Source organism: Theropithecus gelada, chromosome 6 (genome assembly GCF_003255815.1).
Source record: "Theropithecus gelada isolate Dixy chromosome 6, Tgel_1.0, whole genome shotgun sequence".
NCBI classification, from domain to species: domain Eukaryota; kingdom Metazoa; phylum Chordata; class Mammalia; order Primates; family Cercopithecidae; genus Theropithecus; species Theropithecus gelada.
Window position 1 is genome coordinate 43,321,591 of NC_037673.1, and position 23,659 is coordinate 43,345,249.

The window sequence follows — 23,659 nt, forward strand, 5'->3', positions numbered from 1 at the left end:
AAACACTGCAAAGTTCTAAAGCTAGAGCCCTTAAGGAATACCTTAATTAGTAATTTCTTCTATGTGACTCATTATGTCTGTTTCATGTGATAAAAAGACATACTGAACTGAATTCTAATGGAATCTGCAGATGTGGTAAGAGGTTGATTTTCATCTAGTTTTGTTAGGAAGTTATAGATATTTTGTGATTGGAGTACTTTTAACTTCTCAGTTACATCAAGAAATGCTTATTTATGGCCAGGCACAATGGCTCATGCCTGTAATCCCAGCACTTTGGGAGGCCGAGGCAGGTGGATCACCTGAGGTCAGGAGTTCGAGACCAGCCTGACCAACATGGTGAAACCCCATCTCTACTAAAAATACCAAAAAAAAAACCCAAAAAACAAAACTAGCCAGGTGTGGTGGCGGGTGCCTGTAATCCCAGCTACTTGGGAGGCTGAGGCAGGAAAATTGCCTCAACCCGGGAGGCACACATTGCAGTGAGCCAAGATTGCACCATCGCACTACAGCCTGGGCAAAAAGATCAAAACTCCATCTCAAAAACAAAAAAAAAAAGAAAGAAAGAAAAAGAGAGGAAGAAAGAAAGAGAGAGAGAGAGAGAAAGAAAAAGAAAGAAAAGGCTTATTTCTGATTATTACAAATTATTACAAGTATTGTAATTGTTATACAATATTTGTAATTGTACTGTATAATGTAATTGTATTGTAATAGAAACAATCTATTAAAATGTAAATCCCAAAACATTTAATGTAACTAAAATGCAAAATGAAATATCAACAAGGGTTTTTTTGAAATTCCCAGTTTGGTACATTTTAAAAAGATTGATAATAGTATTGGCAAGAGGTGTAAGGAAATGGGCACTGTTGGTGAAACAATACAGTCACATTTTCTTGCTAGAGATAAATTTGGTAACATGTTTTAAAAGTACAAGCCATTTCACTCAGAAATTATATTTTAGTCTGGAATTGTTACACAAGATACAGACTTTATTTCCACGGATTTCTAAAGTCAGATGCTTAAAAAAAAACTCCAATCAAATTTACCCCCACTATATAATATTTACCATTATACCAACCAAACTTATATAATAATTACTCTTGAAAAATAAGTAGACTGTAATATCTAGTCAATTGCAAAATATAATAGATTGCAACCAAATTGTTAACAACAAGAAAAAAAAACTCCCCTAAAGAACTTGAACCTTCATAATAATTTATAGAGAATTCTGTTTAACTTAATATACAAGAAAATCTGCTGTGGATAAGGCATTGCTTTATGAACCCTCCATCCTCCCTCAGAGAATAAGGCACACCAATCATTAGCATTATAAATCACAAAACTGTAAGAAAATCTGAAGACAGCAGATGCCTCATATGCCACAAAGAAAAGCAGGTAACTTTAGGGCACTAACTTTAATAAACTGTGCAAATATAAGATGTATAGTAACTCAATTTTCCTTCTCTAATAAACAGGAATCATTTTAATAAAGATCAACCTGAAAGAAAAAGGAAAAAGCAAATTTCCTAAAACTTTATTTTGAAAAAAATATACGCTGTTTTTCAGTATCAGGCAGATTAAAAAATTATTTAACTAGTAAAATATTTTAGAATAGTATATAAACAAACTGATGGCAACTAAAACAATTTTAGTGGTACATTCAGGAATTTACATTTGAAATGACATTACTGGTCATTATTTTTTGTATGAATTCAAATGTTATGGTTATGATCCAAATATCAGTATTTTGTTAATGTTATTTATTAACAAATATTAAATTTAGCTATGTTTTTCAAAACAGTTAAAACACAACACATGAGATTTTAGGCTAGAGATACTAAAAAAATACTAATTCAGTAAACTGTTACTATAGTCAACATGTTTTAATAATTTCCTAAATTAATTTCTGAAATAATAAGCTAGATCTAATGTTAGCTACCAGATATTATAATGATGTGTCACAAGTGCTCTGAAGATTTTGCCAGCAATCATAACTCATAAAGCATTGTGCAAATTAAATTTCAGTCAGGATCAACATATATGAAAATAAATACATGTTAGCATTAACTATACATTTGTATAGTTAAATGATTGATATCATTTATTTGGCGATTTCACTATTTCAATATCTCAAGAAAATGTGGATCCAAATATAATGTTAACTCTTTACAAATTAGTTACCCTAAATTTGAACTGTTTTTCACTAGGAAATGGACTAAATTCCAGGTATATTTCCAGAAAATGAACAGGATGTTAATCTAACAGAACTACTAGTAAAACCAGATAAACAGAAAAAAACAATAAAAACATATTGTGGAATAAATGAAGCTCCAATATCGCATTAGAGTTGTCATAGAAGAGAGAAGTAGAATAATAACAAGTATAATTTTTAAAAAAGTTGTACATGCTTCCTGAGAAAGAGGATTCCAGAATTATAATAATTAAATAATCTAAACGCCTGTGTTTTTAAAAATTAACTTTAATGTTGGCTACTCTTAATTATCATCATCTGAGCCATCTGCTTCTCTAAGACTGCTGTGTGGTTACCTCAGACGTCAATACGAACTCCATGTTTTGAAGACATCATTTGTCTGGTTCCTGTTAAATACATAATGAATGAACAGATGTGAGGTAAAGATGATGTGATTATTACATAAAGCCAGAATGGCAAAGGAGAAGTTTTTCCAAATGGGCATATCCACAAACCATGACGAATCCCATCGCGGATATGGTGTGAAGTCCAGGATATAAATAACATCCAAGGAAGAAAGCACCATGAGTCTTTGAGCTTGAAAAGGTGCATAGTAAATTTCAAGGTCAGAACCACAACAGGTATCACAGTAGAACAGTGAAGGAAAGGTCTTCGCGGAAGAGTCAAAGCAGCCTGAGGGAGCAAAGTAATAGCGAGTATCATTTCCCTTCTAGCAAAACAAAATTTTATACATGCTTCTTAATATTTTAAAATATTTTCCAGAGTCTATTGGACATGCAAAAGAAACATGTTCTATGCCACTTCAGAATACATATACCAAAATTATATATATACACACACATACAAACATATATATATATATATATATATATATATATATATAAAGACTATAAAAGTGTGAGCAGGATATCCTTTACATTAAAAATAAAATCAAGTTCTCAGGAATATGGTGATTAATTTTTTAAGTGTCCCATTATTTGCTTAGAAAATTCACAATATGAATATAATTTATATCCTAAGTGTATGGTTTGTGTAATTTGAAGTTTTATATAATTATCCACGGTCTTTAAGAGCACTGAAAAGATATCTCACAACCAAATAAAATACTAGCTAATGAAGGCAAAAGAGGGAAATATTTTTGTTATATCCATTTTATATTAGCAATAAACACTTTTGGAATTTATTTACAATATTTAGAAAAACTATACTATTTGAAATACATATTCTAAAATTGAGTTAAATAAACTTCAGTAAATTTCTTTTTTTTTTTTTTTTAGATGGAGTCTTGCTCAGTTGCCCAGGCTGGAGTGCAGTGGTGCAGTCTTGGCTCACTGCAATCTCTGCCTCTTGGGTTAAAATTCTTTAGCCTCAGCCTCCTGAGTAGCTGGGATCATAGGCACCTGCCACCATGCCCGGCTAATTTTTGTATTTTTAGTAGAGATGGGGTTTTACCATGTTGGCCAGGCTGGTCTCGAACTCCTAAACTCAGGTGATCCACCCACCTTGGCCTCCCAAAGTGCTGGGATTACAGATGTGAGCCATGACGTCCGGCAAACTTCAGTAAATTTCTAAACCACTACCAAAAAATATACTCAATATCTGAACCAATAAAAATTTCAGGCTTAATCCCTGAATGATTCATGAGTAGGGTTTTGTTCCCACCTGCTTTAAAGACTAATTTGCAGCAAGATAATCCCTAAACAAAAATAAAGCTGAGAATAGTGATGATTGTCTAAATCTGAATCTCTGCACATATCCTCTAAAAATATTTTAAAACATGAAGGACAAATAAAACTACATAAAATCTTAAACCCTCAGCATAAATAGAAGCCAGAGAATGCCCATATTTGAAATTACCCATGAGTATTAAAATAAACACCAGATCAGTGGGTTCTCTCTCAAACACTTCCATCCAAGTAAGGAAAAACTATATTGAAGAGAGAAGAGGGGAAACCTAAGATTGATCTAAAATTATCACTAGGAAGTTCAGTTTAAGTGTGAAAATACTGTTGATCTAAAATTATCACTAGGAAGTTCAGTTTAAGTGTGAAAATACTGAAGAGTGTCCTAGTAGGTCAGAGCACTAACTGCAGGGAAAGGACTTAAAAGTGGACCTTCAAGACTCTGAAAGGTATTGATTCTGGGGGAGATGATGGTAAGAAAGGGAGAGACACCCTTTGGAGACTAGACGGTGAAAAGGAAAAGAAGTAGTAAAAGAAAGAAATGTAGTTTCCTGTCCAAAAAACAAACAAACAAAAATCAGACAGTGTTCCCACCACATGAAAAAAAGTTACTCATTAAAGAACCGTACCTTGTCCCACTGTCAAATCAGACCACCCTTGAACAAGGAATTCTATAGACCCTCTCCTCAAACTAGTATTCTTTACCTCTCACCTATGGTCTGAACATCAAAGAGTCTATTTTACACTCCTCTTTCCTTGCCTCCTCCTCCACATTTTGTTTTACTTCTACTTCATCAGAACATGTACCATTTCTGTATTATTATTCTAGTTTTGTCTTCACCTTTAGTTTTTAAATTCTATATCCACAATATGTTAAGTTCATCATCGGTCCTTTTGCCAACACTGCCTTAACCAAGAATATGTTAGAATAAATAATCATGTAATATCATGAAATAAAGTGATAAACGAGAACAAATCTGTAAAAAGCTAGTATAGGAGGAAAATAGAAAACAGAATAAAAATATCAGGCCAGGTGGGATGGCTCATGCCTGTAATCCAAGCACTTTGGGAGGCTGAGGCAAGCTGATCACCTGAAGTCAGGAGTTCGAGACCAGCCTGACCAACATGGAGAAACCCTGTCTCTACTAAAAATACAAAATTAGCTGGGCGTGGTGGCATATGCCTGTAATCTCAGCTAATCGGGAGGCTGAGGTAGGAGAATTGCTTGAACCCGGGAGGGGGAGGTTGCAATGAGCTGAGATCATACCATTGCACTCCAGCCTGGGCAACAAGAGTGAAACTCTGTCTAAAAAACAACCCCCCCCAACATAAAAAAATCTCTTGAACCCTGTTCCTAGTAACAAATACAAAAAAAAATAATAATAATTTTTTAAAAACTACACAAAACATAAGAAAATTGTATCACAAGACTCCAAACTAAATTAAATCTCAAACAACCATATGGGGACATAAAAAAAAATCTTGAATCAAAAGTTCAAAAATGGAAAAAAAAAAGATTTAAAAAAAGATAATAATTGATTAAACTCAGTATGGAAAAAAACAAAAACAATCTAATAAATGACTATATTGTAATGTGTCCAAGGGAGAATAGGTCAAATGAAAGTTTAATAAGGTGCATTGAAAAAATTAATACAAAAATTAGCTGGGTATGGTGATGCATGCCACCATATCCCAGCTACTCAGGAGGCTGAGGCATGAGAATCCCTTGAACATAGGAGGCAGAGGTTGCAGTGAGCTGAGATTGCACCACTGCACTCCAAACTGGTCAACAGAGCAAGACTCTGTCTCAAGAAAGAAAAGAAAAGAAAAAAAATGCAGGAAACTAACCAAGAAAATAAAAATAGTATGAGGAAAAGAGTAAAAACAGTCAGGTAGAAAATGGCTGAAATAGAATACAGGCAAAAAGAAACAACATATGTATAATTGAAGTCCCTAAAGAAAAACAAAGGAATAGAATGGAACCAGTATTTAAAGCTATGATCTAAGAAAACTAAAAATAAAAATGCGAATCTATTACAAGAGCCCATCTTAAAAAACTGACTTGATAAGCTTCAAGACAATTTAGTAGAGCTGTTACTGTAATAATCATAAAAGAACAGTTTTTAAGGCCTCCACGCAAAAGGTAAAATAACTTGCAAAGGCAATAGTATTACACTGGCATCAGATTTCTCCCCCCAACAAAAGCACTTTTATGTACTATAGTAATAAAGGTTTAGTTTATAATCCATATTAGTAAAATATAAATCATAGAACTGATTGGAAAGACTGGTGACACTTTTAATAGGAAGTACAACATTTTCAATAGGATGGGATTAAGGAGCCTATGGTAATCACTACTTGCAAGAAAGCAATAACCTGATGTTGAGTTATGTTCTGGATATATTCACAGCCATACTGATTCTTTACATTCTTATTTGTGAATTAACATCTATTTATATTAATAGCTGCTAAAAAAGAAACTGGAAATTCTTGTTGTTTGCTGATTTCTAAAATATCAATGTAGCTTTTTTTTTTTTTTAGACAGAGACCTGTGCTGTCTCAAAGCCCAGGCTGGCGTATAGTGGCACAATCTTAGCTCACTGTAATCTCAAACTCCTGGGCTCAAGTGCTCCTCTTGCCTCAGCCTCCTGATTAGGTGGAACTATAGGCATACACCACCATACCTGGCTAGTTTTTTTATTTTTTGTAGAGATGGAGTCTTACTCTGTTGCCCAAGCTGCTCTTCAACTGCTGACCTCAAGCGATCCACCCATCTTAGCCTCCCAGTGTTGGGGTTATCGGCATGAGCCACTGTGCCTGGCCTTTGATTTTTTTATTAATAGAAAAATGATGAATAATGAAAGAAAATGTAATTATCATAGAATCACAGAAGTAAAAATAGATCACTGCCATGAATACTTATTCAGGTTTGATATTTATTACTGATAATCACATACCACCTTATGGTGAATGTAAAATATTTTAATACTTAATTCAAAAATAATGATTAATACTAGCACTATGCTGTACTTTATGTGCACTATCTCATTTGATCCTTATAACAACTCTATATGGTAGGTAGCATTTTACAGCAGAGGAGACTGAGGTAGTGAGGCTAGTCACTTCCCCCATACTGTGCAGTTAATGAGTGACATAGCTGGGATTTGATCCTGGTTCTGTCTAACTCTATAGCTCATATTCTTAACAATAGTGCTTCTAAGTGAATTAAAGGATAAATATGCTATGCAGCCCAAATGCTTTTAAAAATTATAAAAGAATAAATTCTAGATGAATACATTTATGAATCACATATTTTATAATGCTTCATAACTTATGCCAATCTCTAACATTTATTGTTTTTTCCTTTTTTTTTTTTTTTGAGACAGAGTTTCACTTTTTGCCCAGGCTGGAGTGCAGTGGCATGATCTCAGCTCATTGCAACCTACGCCTCCCAGGTTCAAGCAATTCTCTGGCCTCAACCTCCCAAGTAGCTGGGATTACAGGCACCTGCCACTACGCCTGGCTAATTTTTTTTGTATTTTTCGTAGAGACAGGATTTCACCTTGTTGGCCAGGATGGTCTTGATCTCTTGACCTCGTGATCCGCCCGCCTCAGCCTCCCAAAGTGCTGGGATTACAGGCGTGAGCCACCGCGCCTGGACCATTTACTGTTAATATTTACCAGGCCATGTCACTTATCATGCTTACTTAAGCCTCACAACAACCCCACAAGGTAAGTAATTTTTGTTTTGTTTTGTTTTGTTTTGTTTTTTGAGACGGAGTCTCGCTCTGTCGCCCAGGCTGGAGTGCGGTGGCGCAATCTCCACTCACTGCAAGCTCCGCCTCCTGGGTTCACGCCATTCTCCTGCCTCAGCCTCCCGTGTGGCTGGGACTACAGGCGCCCGCCACCACGCCTGGCTAATTTTTGTATTTTTTTTTTTAGTAGAGACGGGGTTTCACCGTGTTAGTCAGGATGGTCTCTATCTCCTGACCTCGTGATCCGCCCATCTCGGCCTCCCAAAGTGCTGGGATTACAGGTGTGAGCCACCGCACCCGGCCGGTAAGTAATGTTATAATACACATATTACAGATGAAGAGGTTAAAACGTAAAGAAGAAAAGGGAACTTAATTAAACTGAAGAGCTTCTGTACAGCAAAGGAAATAATCAACAGAGTAAACAGACAACCTACAGGATGGGAGAAAATAGGGTTCTTTTGCCAAAGGGCTCATATCCAGAATCTACAAGGAACTCAAACAACTCAACAAGAAAAAACAACCCCATCAAAAAGTGGGCAAAGGACATGAACAGACATTTTTCAAAAGAAGACAAATAAGCAGCCAACAAACATGAAAAAACGTTCCATATCACTAATAATCAGAGAAATGCAAATTAAAACCACAATGAGATGCCATCACATACCATCAGAATGGCTATTAACAAAAAGTCAAAAACCAACAGATGTTGGCAAGGATGCAGAGAAAAGGGAACACTTATACATTGTTGGTGGGAATATAAATTACTGAAAACAGTATGAGATTTCTCAAAGAACTAAAAGTAGAACTACCTTTTGATCCAGCAATCCCACTACTAAATATCTTCCAAAAGGAAAATAAGTTATTATATAAAATAAATCATTGCCAGGCACACTGGCTCATGCCTGTAATCCCAGCACTTTGGGAGGTTGAGGCAGGAGGATCACTTGAGCCCAAGAGTTTGAGACCAGACTGGGCAACATAGGGAGAGCCTGCCTCTACAAATAATTTTTTAAAAATTAGCCTGGCACGGTGGCATGTGAACTATGGCCCCAGATACTCAGGAGGCTGAGGTGGGAGAATTGCTTGAGCCCAAGAGGTTGATGCTGCAGTGAGCCGTGATCACACCACTGCACTCCAGCCTGGGCATCACAGCAAGACCCTATCTCAAAAAAAAAAAAAAAAAGAAAAGAAATCATTATATAAAAAATGTATGCACTTGTATGATTATCACAGCACTATATACAATAGCAAAGTCATGGAATTAACCTAAGTGTTCATCAGTGGATGACTGGATTAAAATGTGATATATAATCACACCATGGAACACTACTTGCCCATACAAAAATCATAAAATCATGTCTGATTTTATGGATGGAACTGGAGGCCCTTATCCTTAGTGAAATGACGCAGAAACAGCAAGTAAAAAACCACGTGTTCTCACTTGTAAGCGAGAGCTAAACAACGGGTACACATGGACATACAGAGTAGAATAATAGACATTGGAGGGACTACTACTTGGCCAAACAAAATAATAAAATCATGCCTTTTACAGCAACATGGATGGAACTGGAGGACATTATCCTTAGTGAAATGATGCAGAAATAGTAAGTTAAAAAACCACAAGTTCTCACTTGTAAGCGAGAGCTAAACAAGGGTACACATGGACATACAGAGTGGAATAATAGACACTGAAGACTCCAAGAGGTGGGAGGGTGAGAAGAAGTGAGAGATAAAATACTATTTGTATAGCATTAGAGTGATGGGTACACTAAAAGCTCAGACTTTGCCACTATGCAATACATACATGTTATACAACTGTGCTTGTGGCCCTAAATCCATAAAAATTTAAAATAAAACTAAAAAAAAGGAAAGTACTCTGCTAACACCAAAAAACCAGGATTCAAACTCAAGTCTTCTTATTTCAATATTAAACAAAATGATATGTTAACTCTACCTGTAGCACAAAAGTTTGTCTTTAATTAGCAATTACTGATTCTTTACTGATTAAATTTCTAAATAGGTGAAACAATTTCTGAGAAATACCTGGTACCCGACATATAATAGGAAAAAGTGAATATTTCTCATTTACTTTTCTCATATTTCCTGAAAATCTACTAGGTAAGCCAGGCATTGTTCTAGGCCAGGGGTGAATGAAACAGAAAGTCTTTGCTCTATGAGTTTAGATTTCTTTCCTGAAATGTTTATAGATCATAAACACATAAAATGTAGGCAAATCTTCTGACATTTAGAAAACATTATCTGAACCAACATTTTAAGTTTAGTTCATTTGTGAGCTATATAACTAAACTTCTGAATGCCTCAATGAAATTCCTCAATTTCTCCACAAGGGACTGTGTTCTAGCCAGTCCAATTGAAATACACGCCTTTGGCCCCAAAAGGGACTGGGGGAATTAATCTGTTCAAGTCATTCCTCAGGACTGGGAATCATCTTAAAGCTATTCAACTTTTATGGAGTACTTAGGAGCTGCATACTAACTGTAAAACATAAAGAATAAGGGGGAAATATTAAGTGTGCTCCTGAAGAAAGTACACTGATACAAAAAGAACTAGGACAGCCTTGAGAATGACCCCTGTTAATTTAAGCCGGTTTGCTAATACTTTCTTCAAGACCTGGCTAAACACATCCTCTGTAAGCCAGCCCTGAACTCTTTAGGTACATACAGTTCATGGGTCTTTGCTCTATGTGAATCCATAGCAGTTTGTGATGGCAAATAATTTGATTAGCAACGTATTTGTGTGCATCTTTAGGGAAGTACTAAGTGATCAAAAAGGTTAAATGAATGTGTTTCCTATTTTAAGACAAATCCTCTCTAGTTCTAAATGATGCTGTGAAGATTAGCAAAATAGTGCTAAGGAAATTAAAGACCAGAAAAATTAAGCCTATGCTTTTTACCTTTAAAGACATGGATCCAGCTAGAAAAAAGTGGTCTACATCAATAACAGAGGCTAAAAATCCAGCTAAAATGATTTCTCCGAAGTCAGTCTTCTTCTTGATTCCAATGACTACTGCCCATGACCACATGCCAATTACACAATGTACAGCATTATCTGAGACAGCACGAAGCCAGTCATTTTGCTGAATTGTAGAAAACTGAAGAAGTCTGTCAGCTACAAGGCAAAATACCCCCAAACCAAGGCTGGAAATAAGAGATTCAGTGCTACAAGTCTGCAGTAAAGCATGGGTCTTTTCAGTCTCGGATGCCATGACAAACAATATGTTAGTATAGACTAAAAGCCATCAGGAATGAACAGTCTATTCTTGTTTACATTTCCAGCACCCTAAAGGAGAAAGCAGAGAAAAATATAAATGAAGATTATGGACTGCCATATAATATTTAAACAAAACAGTATCAGCAATAATTTCTCACATATAAGACCAAGATGTAAATACTGGCAACTTTTACATGTTATATATAATATGCCGCATAGCCTAAGGAGAATAGATTAGTTGGTTTTTTTTTTGTTTTTTTTTTTTTTCTTTTTTTTTTTTTAGGAAAAACAGGGTACATGGTATATATCAAGGAGAATTTCAGAAAGCCCACCAACTGCAATCTATTGCTTTAAGTCATCAAATAGTTCTCTCTCTCAGCTGTGTGTAGTACATGGTAGTGAATATCCATTGGGTTTGTGTAACCAACAACTACTTTCCATACTTCTGACAACAGTAATCCCTTCCTTTGGGAAAACTTTCTCACATTAAACTCCAGAGCTCACCAATTAGAGTTTTCCATTTCCCTAATAATGGTGACTAATTTAGTAATGAAAGTGGCCCAGGCTGAGCTAATCAGATTCCTTTCCAAAATTTTTCTTAGTGGAGCTGGTAGAGAAAGTTCCTCTTCTTGGAGACCATGGACTCCACTACATGAAATAGCCTAGGAAAATAAAATCCCAGAGAGACACAAAGGAGAAAGACTAATAGAATCATGAAGACAGTGAGTACTTACGTTGAATGTCTAAAGGTTCTCAGAGCTACCCTGGATCTTGCAGCTCACCCTCCACTTTGATGAGCTACCCCAGCATTTTCCCAATAAATCCCCATTTCATTTCTGTTGCCTTGAACCAAATAACCTTAACTCATATAAAAATGCAATCATAATTCTATGCTGAGTTCTCACGTGGCACAGAATATTGACATTATTTACCTAGCTAGAAAATATCTATCTACCTAAAGTGTGACACATGAAGTTTTTTCTTTTACAATGTTTTGTTTTAATCCTGAGACTAAAGAATAACTGATTTATTCATAATGAATCAACTTCTGTTCTGCAATAAAAACTATGCATAGCTCATTATATATATTCTAAAACTGCAGAGGACCTAGAGAATCAAACAAGTTTGGAAAACAGAAACTAAGTTGGAGGACTACTAATACCATCTTATTTTAAGTTTTATTATAAAGCTACAGTAGGCTGGGCACAGTGGCTTACACCTGTAATCCCAACACTTTAGGAGGCTGAGGTAGGAGGATCGCTTGAGGCCAGGAGCTCGAGACCAACCTGGGCAACATAGGGAGACACTGTTTCTACAAATAATAAAAAATTAGCCAGGCGTGGTGGCACATGGCTGTAGTCCCAGCTACTTGAGAGGCTGAGGTGGGAGGATCGCTTAAGCCCTGGAGGTTGAGGCTGCAGTGGGCTGTAATCGTGCTACTGCATGCCAGCTTGGGCAATACAGAGACCCTGTCTCAAAAAAAAAAAAAAAAAAAAAAGCACAGTAATCAAAACAGTGTAGTACTGGTATAGTGACAAACATACATACAGACTAACAAAACAGAATACAGAGTGGGATCAGAAATAGAACAAAACATAGCTAGTCAATTTTATTTTATTTTTTTTTGAGATGGAGTCTCACTTTTCCACCCAGGCTGGAGTGCAGTGGTGTGATCTTGGCTCGCTGCAACCTCTGCCTCCTGGGTTCAAGCAATTCTCCTGCCTCAGCCTCCCAAGTAGCTGGGATTACAGGTGCCCGCCACCATGCCTGGCTAATTTTTTTTTTTTTTTTTTTTTTTTAGTAGAGATGGGTTTTACCATGTTGGCCAGGCTGGTTTTGAACTTCTGACCTCAAGTGATCCACCCACATCAGCCTCTCAAAGAGCTGGGATTACAGGCATGAGCCACTGTGCCTGGCCAATTTTTTAAATTTGAGACAGAGCCTCACTGGAGTGTAGTGGCACAGTCATGGCTCACTGTACCCTTTACCTCCCAGGTTTAAAAGGTCCTCCTACCTCAGTCTCTTGAGTAGCTGCAGCCACAGATGTGTGTCACCATGCCTTTTTTTTTTTTTTTTTCCAAAGAGACAAGGTCTCCCTATCTCTAGAGAGGCCTCAAACTCCTAGCTGGTCTGGAACTCCTGGCCTCAAGTGATCCTTGGCTTCCCAAAGTGCTGGGATTACAGGCATGAGCCACCAAGCCCAGCCTGGTCAAATAATTTTTGATAAAGGTGCAAAGATAAATCAGTGGAGGAAGAATATTCTTTTCAACAAATGGTGCAAGAACCAATGGATATCCATATGCAAAAATCATAAAGCTGAATCCATATCTTACTCCACATACAAAAATTATCTCAAAATGAATCACAAACCTAAATGTAAATAAAACATAAAAAGATACAATTTCTGGAAAAAAACCATAAAGTATTTTTGTCTCCTTGGGTCACGCAAAGAGTTATCAGATACAATACCAAAATCTTGATCCACTAAAAAATTGGTAAGTTGAACTTTATCAAAATTAAAAGCTTCTGGTCTTTGAAAGACAATGTTAAGAGAAAGAGAAAACAATTTTTAAATCTTATATCTGATAAAGGACTTATATCCAGAATATATAAAGAGCTCTCAAAACAGAGTAATAAAAAAAAGACAATACAAAAATGGACAAAAGATGTGAAAATGGGTACTTTACCATGTGTGATATACAGATAGACAATAAGAATAAGAAATATGTTCATCACCATTAATTATTAGGGAAATACAAATTTAAAAACTGAGATATCAAACACACCTGTTAAGATGACTAAAATTAAAGACTGACAATCCCAGATATTGACAAAGATGTGGAACAACCAGAACTCATACACTGCTGGTCGGAATGAAAAATAGTATGACTATTTTGGAAAAACAGTTTTCCAATTTCTCAGAAAGTTAAACGTACTCTGACCATATAACCCAGTCATTCCACTTCTAGATATTTTCCCAAAGCATATGTGTACACAAAGGCTTACACATGAATGTTCATAGCAGCTTTATCTGAATTTGTTCCAAGTTGGAAACACTCAAATGTCCCTAAACATGTGAATATACAAAAGGTAGAACAAAAAGGAACAAACACATGATACACATAAAAACATGAATGAATCCTGAAATAATTATAGTAAGTGAAAGTCGTCAAACAAAAAGTACACAGTTAAAAACCCAGAGAACTGTTCAACACAAAGGATGTACCCTAATGTAAAGTATGGACTTTAGTCAATAATAACATATCAATATTGGTTCACTACTTGTATCAAATATACCACACTATTGCAAATGTTAATAATAGGGAAAATGTATGCAGGGCAAAGGGCATCTATAAGAATTCATTATAATATTGGCTCAATTTTTCTGTAAACCTAAAACTGCTGTTCAGGTTTATGTATTAGTTTGTTCTTGCATAGAACTACCTGAGACTGGGTAATTTACAAAGAAAAGAGGCTTAATTCGCTTACGGTTCTGCAGGCTGTACAGGAAGCATGGCTGAGGACGCCTCAGGAAACTTATAATCATGGCGGAAGGTAGAGGAAGGAGTCACGTCTTACATGGCCAGAGTAGAAGAGTGAAGTGGAAGGTGCTACACACTTTAAACAGCCAGATCTCGTGAGAACTCACTCACTATCATGATAACAGCTAGGGGGAAATCTGCCCCCATGAACCAGTCACCTCCCACCAGGCCCCTCCTCCAACACTGGGGATTACAACTTGACATAGGATTTGGGTGAGGACACAAATCCAAACCATATCAGTTTATAAAGTCTATTAATTAGAAAAACTTACAAAAACTTAAAAATAAAGCCAATTTACTTTTAAAAATTAGATACATGAACCACCAAAACAATATTATAAATGTAGGTAATAGATGTACTGTAGTTCATTATATTGTTCTCTATTTTTCTGTATGTTTGAAATTTTCATTTAGAAATTTTTAAATTAAATTTATTTATTTTGAGGACAGGGTCTCACTGTGTTGCCCAGACTGGAGTGCAGTGGCTTGATCTTGGCTCACTGTAACCTCGACCTCCTAGGCTCAGGTGATCCTCCTGCCTCACCTCCTGAGTAGCTGGGACTACAGGCATGAGCCATCATGCCAGCTACATGTTTCCATTTGTATTTATTTAATTTAAAAAATTCTTTCTTTCTTTATTTTTCGAGACAGGGTCTTGCTCTGTTGTCCAGGCTGGAGTACAGTGGTGTGAATATGGCTCACTGGAGCCTCTATGCCCTGGGCTCATGAGATCCCCCTGCTGAGCCCCCTCATGAGATCCTCCTCCTGAGTAGCTGGAACCACAGCCACAGGCCACCATGCCTGGCTAAGTATTAGATTTTTTTGTAGAGATGGGATTCACCATGTTGCCCAGGCTGGTCTGGAACTCCTGGCCTCAAGCAATCTTCCCACCTTAGCCTCCCAAAGTGCTGGGATTACAGGCGTGAGTCACTGAACCTGGCCTAGAAATATGTTTTTAAAAAGAGTACATAGTATAATTCTACTTACTTAAAATTCTACAAAATACAAACTAATTTATAGTGACAGAAAGCAGATCCATAGTTTCCTAAAGACAGTAGAGGCAGGAATGATTAAAAAGGAGCATCAGGAAACTTTGGTAAGGGACACATATGTTCATTATCTTGACTGTGGTGATAGTTTCATGGTTCACAGTTTTATACATATGTCAAAACATATCAAACTATATATTTTAAACATATACAGTTCATTACATGTCAATTATACTCCAACAAAAATGTTAAAAATTAAGAACGTACATTGATTATAAAACAGCAGGTTTTTGTTTAAAAAGGAGAAATATGAAAACAAGAAACTATGGAAATGAAGAAGTTGATTATCCAAATAAAAACTCAGTGCAAAGTCTACTATACACTGAAGCAATGCATAGTGGCATGAATCTTTCAAACATCAAAATTAGTAAATGGGAACATTTGCAAAGAATTTTTCCAAAGCTTAAGGGGAAAATATAAGACAAAGAGTTGGGCATTGAAAAAAAATTTCCAAAAATAAAGAGAAAAGCTTTAGAGTTTCAATGTCAAAAAAAAAAAAGAAAAAGTTATCTTCAAAAGAAAGAGAGTGTGATTATCATCAACCCTAAATGTCAGAATATTGTGAGGTAACACTTACAGAACTCTGAGAGAAAAAGATCATAGACTGCAGCATTCTATGCATAGCTAAATTATGGCACCTATGTGGCAACTGTGAGTTTTAAAAGTTTTGCCTTAGAAATTGTATATTCATGTATTATTTTGGGGGTAGGGGAAACTGAGTAGTAGAACTTCTCAATCTCTAGCAGGAAGGGAGACAAATAAAGAAAATTTGATCAATACAGCAAGACAGAAAAGAAAAAAAGAAAACCTTACTTCCCGCCAGTTCACCCTCTACTCTGCAAAAAGCAATAGGGACCAAATAAAATACAAATACCACAACAAATGTGAATGTATTAAATTTTTCTATAAAGAGACAAACATAATCAGATTGGGGTAAAAGAAAACATCACTAAGTTATTGTTCAAAACAAAACACCTCAAACAAAAAGTCTTAACAATATAGAAAATAAAGAGATGAGAAAATATATGTCTAAGAAATACAAACAAAATTAAGTAGCAATGGTAATGTTAACTGCAAACACAGAATTCAAGGTAAAAATGATGAATTAGAACTGAAAGGGATAAAATATTCACATCGCAGTAAAGTTCTATGGGGTAAGAGGATGCTTACATGTCAAACAACATAGCAGTAAAAAATTAAGTGGTCAGAAAAAGGTATAATCTGAATAATATAATTTATAAATTTTATTTCATACTCAGGTGTACAACTTCATATGCTATGAAGCAGTGGTCCCAGTCCTTTTTGGCACCAGGGACTGGTTTTATGGAAGACAATTTTTCCATAGACTGTGGAGGGGGATGGTTTTGGGACGACTCAAGTGCATTACATTTATTGTGTACTTTATTTCTATCATTATTACATTGTTATATATAATTAAATAATTACACAACTCACCATAATGTAGAATCAGTGGGAGCCCTTAGCTTGTTTTCCTGCATCTAGACAGTTCCATCTTAGGATGGTGGGAGATAGTGACAGATCATCAGGCATTAGATTCTCATAAGAAGCATGCAACCTAGATCGCTTGCATGTGCAGTTCACAATAGGGTTTGCTCTCCAGTGAGAAGCTAGTGCTGCCACTGATCTGAAAGGAGGTGGAACTCAGGCAGTAATGTGAGTGATGGAGAGTGGCTGTAAACACAGATGAAGCTTCACTTGCCAGCCTGCCGCTCACCTCCTGCTGTGCGGCCTGGATCCTAATGGGCCATGAACCCATACTGGTCCATGGCCTGGGGGTGGGGACTCCTGCTATAAACAACATACATTCTTTTCAAATGTTCATGGAACCCCTATAAAAGTTAACCACATATTTGAATTAGAGAGGCAGAGCAAAATAGCAGAATAGACGGCTCCATCGATCATCCCCAAACACAAGTTAACAACTATCTACATAGAAAAAAACCACCTTCATAAGAACCCAAAATCAGGTGAGACTCATAGTACCTGGTTTTAACTTCACACGACTGAAAGAAGCACAGAAGAGGTAAAAAACAAACAAACAAACAAACACAAAAAAGCAAAAACAGTCCTGAGTCACTAACGCCACCCCTCCCCTACACCCCAGAAGTGGCAGAGTGGGGCAGAGAGCATCTCTGGGCACTGAGGGAGGGAGAACACAGCAGTTTTGAGGCACTGAACTCAGTGTTGTCCCGTTAGAGCAGAAAGGAAAACCAGACTAAACTCAGTTGATGTCCAGCCACAGAGGGAACATTTAAATTAGCCCAAGCCAGAGGGGAAATGCCCATTCCATTGGTCTGAATTTGAGTTTCTGCAAACCTCGCCACTGAGGGCTACAGTGCCCTCTGTCTCCAAGTAAATTTGAAAGGCAGTGTAGGCCATAAGGACTGAAACCCTTAGGTGAGTCCTAGACCTGAACTAGGCCCAGAGACAGTGAACTGGGTGGGCACAAGACATATTGAGACACCAGTTGGGGCAGCCAAAGGCGTGCTGGCATCACCCTCACCTAACCCCATGCTGCACATCTTGAGGCTCCAAAAGAGATCCCTTCTTTTTGCTTGAGGAGAATAACAGCTCAACCACAGCAGGACAGGGCACAGGTCAGAGTCATGAGGCCCCCATTCCAGGCCCTAGTTCCCAGATGTCATTTCTAGACATATTCAGAGCCAGAAGGGAACCCCCTGACTTGAAGGACAGGACCCAAAACTGGCAGCATTCATAACCTAAAACTGAAGAGCCCTTGGGACCTGAACAACCAGCAGTGATACCCAGGTACTACATCAAGGGCTTTGCGTGAGCCTCTGAGACTTGCTGGCTTCAGGTGAGACTCAGCACATTATCAGTTGTAGTGGCTGTCGGAAAAAACTCCCTCTGTTTGAGAAAAGCAGAGGGAAAACTAAAGGGGACTTTGTCTTTCACCTTAGGTACCAGCACAGGCATAGGAGGATGGAGCACTAAGTGGTCTCTTGGGGTCCCTGATTCCAGGATTTGACTCTTGGATGGCATTTCTGGACCTACCCTGGGCCAGAAAGGAGCCCAGCCCTAAAGGGTGGGTCTCAGGCCAGGCAGCATCCACCACAAACTGATTTAAGAAATCTTGTGCCTTAAGGGGCATCAGCAGTATTCTGGCAGTACTCTTTGTGACCTGGGGTGGTGGTGGCTATGGAGTCAGGCTCCTCTGTCTTTGGAAAGGGGAGGGAAAAGTGGGAAGGACTGCATCTTGTGGTTTGAGTGCCGGCTCATCTGCAGTGCAAGAGAACATCAGATAGACGTCTAAGGTTTTTGACTCTCATCCCTGACTCCCATATGGCACCTCTAGACCCAACCAGGGCCTGGGGGACCTCACTGCCCTGAAAGGAAGGACACAGGCCTGACTGGCTTTGCTACTGGCTGATTGTAGAGTCCCAGGGCGTAGAGCAAACACAGGCAGTAGCCAGGAAGTGAATATAGCAGGCATTGGGTGAGTCCAAGTGTCATGCTGGGTTCAGGTCTGACCCAGCACAGTCATAGTAGTTGTGGTCACAGGGGTGCTTGGGTTACTCTACCCTAGCTTTAGGTGGCTCAGAACACAGAGAGAGACTCTTTGTTTGAGAGAAAGTAAAGGAAGAGAACAAGAGTCCTTGCCTGGTAATCCAGAGAATTCTCCCATATCTTGTCCATGACCATCAAGGCAGTACCTCTATGAGTCTGCAAGAACCACAGTATTACTGGGTTTGGAGTGCCCCCTAAAGCAGATATAGCTTAGATTATAATACCCAAGTCCTTCAAATATCTGGAAAACCTTCCCAAGAAGGCCAGGTGCAAATAAGCCCTGACAATGAAGACTACAATAAATGCCTAAGTCATCAATGCCCAGACACTGAAGAACATCTACTAGCATCAACACCGTCCAGGGTAACATGACCTCACCAAATGAACTGAGGCAAGAGAGAGACCCTCTCACATTGTTTTATACTCAGAAAAGGAAAGAGAATCAAACTAAAGGCAGGTAGCCCGGCACCTAGGAACCAGACCCGAAACCGAAGAACCAGACCTGAAACCAGGCCTAGGCCTGCATGACCTAAGCCTGGTATCTATAGATTCCAGACATTGTATGGAAGGACATTATGAAACCTCCCATTCTGTTCTGTTTTACTCTAACCACTGGTGCTCGCAGCCCCTGTCACGTACACCCCGGTTTGCTCAATCGATCACAACCCTGTCATGCAGACCCCCTTAGAGTTGTGAGCCCTTAAAAGGGGACAGAAGTTGAGCACTTGATGAGCTCAGATTTTAAGACGCTAGCCTGTCGATGCTCCCAGCTGATTAAAACCACTCCCTTCACTATCTTGGTGTCTGAGGGGTTTGGTCCGCTGCTTATCCTGCTACATTTCTTGGTTCCCTGACTGGGAAGCGAGGTGATTGGTGGATGGTCCAGGCAGCTCCTTAGGTGGCTTTAGCTTGCCCTGTGGGACATCCCTGCAGGGCACTCCGACCAGCCTGAGCAACACGGATCCTGAGAGTGCTCCTGGGTAGGCATTTGCCCTGGTGGGACACCTCGCCAGAACAGTGTGTGGCAGGTCCCCATGGAGGATCAACGCAGTGGCTGAACACAGGGAAGGAACTGGCACTTGGAGTTCAGACATCTAAAACTTGGTAAGACTAGTCTTTGGAACTTGCCCACTCCATTTGAGTGGAAGCGGGGCCTGATCACCCATGGCATGCCTTTATTGGCACTTTGGTTTTGGTTTTGACTTGGTTTGAATTGCTTGACAGGACTGGTCTTGGGAACTTGCCTACTCCATTTGAGTGGAAGCGTGGCCTGATCACCCACGACGTGCCTGTACCTGCACTTTGGTTTTTGTTTTTGACTTGACTTGTATTGCCTGATACTTTGGTTTTGGTTTTGACCTGGCTTGGATTTCTTGATATTCTGATTTTGGTTTCGATTCTGGTTTGGAATAAACTGTAAAAGTATGTGTGTGCCCTTTTTACCCGTTCTTTGTTTTGTAGTGTGCGTGTGGTGTAAGCATGGTGTTTTGTCTAGAGGAGACATGGGTCAGGCACAAAGTAAGCCTGCCCGACTAGGAACTGTATTGAAAAACTTCAGGAAAGGATTTAAGGGAGATTACGGTGTTACTATGACACCAGGAAAACTTAGAACTTTGTGTGAAATAGACCGGCCAGCATTAGAGGTGGATTGGCCATCAGAAGGAAGGCTGGACAGATCCCTTGTTTCAAAGGTATGGCACAAGGTAACCTGTAAGCCAGGGTACCCAGACCAGTTTCCATACACAGACAGTTACGACTGGTTTTAGACCCACTTCCCCCCCACAGTAGTTAAGAGAACAGCAGCATAAGTGGCTGGAAGAGGCAAGGAAAGACCAGCAGAGAAAAGAGAGGGAAGTGACAGAGAGAAAAAGAGGCAAAGAGAGAGAGGAAAAGACAGAGAGACAAGGAGTCAAGAAAAGAGAGAGAGAGAGAGAAAGAGAGAGGCAGAAAGAGAGGAAGAGACAGAGGCAAAAGGAAAGTCAGAGAGAAAGAGAGACAGAAGTCAAAGAGAGAAAGAAAAAGAGAAAGAAAGAAAAAGAGAAAGAGAGAAAGAAAAAGAGAAAGAGAAATAGACAAGTAGTTGAGAAAAAACCAGTATACCCTATTCCTTTAAAAGCCAAGGTAAATTTAAAACCTATAATTGATAATTATTTTCTGTAACTCTGTAATACTCTAATGCCAATTTGTTGTCAGTGTAAACAAGGGCATATCCTGAAAGCACTGAGGCCTTCCTATCAAAAATCCTTAACCCAGTAACCCGCGGATGGCCCAGATGCATTCAATCTGTAGTGGCAGCTGTTTTGCTAACAGGAGAAAATAAAAAATAAACAAAAAGGCTATCTATACCAATTCTAAGTTAATTTAGACTAAACAAGGTCTTATTAATAGCAAAGGATAAATGAAATCCCAAACTTACAAGGTTTTCAATAAAAGTTAACAGTGTAACACGTATTATAGTAACTTCTAATCTTGTGGCCTTAGACAGTCTAGTCCACAGACATAAAGAAAGTTTGCTTTAAAAAAACAAGAATGGCTATCTTCAAAAAAAAAAAAAGGAAAAAAAAAGGGGAGACAGAATTTATGTAAAAAGAGTGTTATATGGTAAATTCTTGTCCTGAAATAAATTAACTGGTTGTTTAAAGAAAAAAATGTTAGTAATAAGTCAGAAAGTTGAGACATGTTGAAGAATTGTCTGCAAAAGTTGTGAAAGAAAAAATGTTATAAAAAATTTTATTCAAAAAATGTTGTGTAAAAGTAATAAGGCCTCCTGAGTACTACTGAAGAAACAGTTTATGTGCAAGGTGTATAAGGAAAGTAAAATACACCTTTGGTAAAAGGATTATAAGGAGGCGTAAGATTTTTACCTACATTAAAAGGTTAAGAAAATATTGTTTTGAAAGTTTAAGAAGTTTTAAAACATTAATTATAAAGAAAATTCTGTGTGTAAACATATTAGCTAAAGTTAAAAAGGTATCATCCAGTTTTTCTGTGAACTAGACATTAAGGTAAAAATGCAACAGGTTTTTCTTAAAGCACCAAACTACTCTTTAACAAAAATTATAAAAGGTTAAAAAGAGTCTATAAAATCTTACCTTATGGTCAAACATTAAAAATTAGATAAATATGTCTACAAGGTTTTATTAAAATTAAGTTCAACATTAACAACAGACTAATATAAAGGTAAAATTTAGCTTATTTAGTATAAAAATCATACAAAAAGCATTGTTAAATGTAAAATGGTATTTGGCTTTCTTTGGTTTAAAAACTAATAAAAATAGGTGCTAAAGGAAACATTTATTTTACTAGAAGATCATAAAAGTTAAAAACTTAAAACAAACTTTGGCAATTAAGACAGCATAGCAAGATGCAAATGCCTGGCTGAAATGGATCAAATATTCCATCTGCACTTTAAACAAAAACAATTGTTATGCTTGTGCACATGGCAGGCCAGAGGCCCTGATTGTCCCCCTTCCACTAAGGTGGTCCTGCAGTAGACCAGGCATGGGCTGCATGGTAGCTCTTTTCCAGGATTCTACAACCTGGAGTAATAAGTCATGCCAAGCTCTCTCTGCTATATCCCAAAGTCCGGCACCCTGCGGGTCAGCCCCCGAGGGCCATCCAGTCTCTGTCTCCCAACACTAAGTTCACTTCGCTTCTCTCATGACAGGAAGGAAACTTAGCATTCCTTGGAGACCTGAAGGGATGCGATGAGCTTAAGAATTTTCAAGAGCTTATCAATCAGTCAGCCCTTGTTCATCCCCAAGTGGATGTGTAGTGGTATTGTGGTGGACCTTTACTGGGCACTCTGCTGAACAACTAGAGCGGCACTCATACTTTAGTCCAATAGGCTATCCCTTTTACCCTGGCATTTCATCAACCAGAGGGAGGAAAAATAAGACATCATAAAGTGAGAGAAGCCCCTTATAGGTCTTTCAACTCTCACATCCATTTAGACGCAATTGGAGTCCCATGAGGAATACCAGATCAATTTAAAGCTTGAAATCAAATAGCTACAGGATTTAAGTCAATATTTTAGTGGGTGACAGTTAATAAAAATGTAAATTAGATAAACGACATCTATTACAACCAACAGCAACAAGCTTTTCATGAGTTAAAAGAAAAACTCAGGTCTGCCCCAGTCCTGGGGCTACCTGACCTGACAAAACTTTTTACACTCCATGTGTCAAAAAAAAAAAAAAAATGGCAGTTGGAGTTTTAACCCAGACAGTAGGGCCCTGGCCAAGGCCAGTGGCCTATCTCTCAAAACAACTAGAGGAGGTTTCCAAAGGCTGACCCCCATGTCTAAGGGCCCTGGCAGTAATGGTCCTGTTAGCACAAGAAGCAGATAAGCTAACTCTTAGGCAAAACCTAAACAAAAAGTCCCCCCATGCTGTGGTGACTTTAATAAATACCAAAGGACATCATTAGCTAATGAATGCTAGACTAACTAGATACCAAAGCTTGCTGTGTGAAAATTCCTGCATAACCATTGAAGTTTGCAACACCCTAAACCTTGTCACCTTACTCCTGGTATCAGAGAGCCCAGTTAAACATAACTGTGTAGAGGTATTGGACTCAGTTTATTCTAGTGGGCCCAACATCCGAGACCATCCTTAAACATCAATAGACTGGGAGCTGTATG

The 23,659-nt window shown here is 38.1% G+C and overlaps 1 protein-coding gene across 4 annotated transcripts in view; it reads right to left on the reverse strand.

The window, feature by feature from the left end:
* Positions 1-961: 961 nt before the first annotated feature.
* Positions 962-23,659, reverse strand: part of TMEM267 (transmembrane protein 267) — a 42,915-nt gene continuing 20,217 nt past the window's right edge. For 3 of the 4 annotated variants that reach the window (XM_025387480.1, XM_025387481.1, XM_025387484.1), the window contains 2 exons: positions 10,561-10,946; positions 962-2,881 (listed from right to left, as the gene is read on the reverse strand). In XM_025387480.1, the coding sequence (XP_025243265.1) occupies positions 2,546-2,881; positions 10,561-10,872 (648 nt within the window). In that variant the 5' untranslated portion in view covers positions 10,873-10,946 and the 3' untranslated portion in view covers positions 962-2,545. Of the gene's footprint in view, positions 2,882-10,560; positions 10,947-11,381; positions 11,540-23,659 lie in introns of all 4 variants that reach the window. The other variant, XM_025387482.1, reaches the window with a different exon arrangement.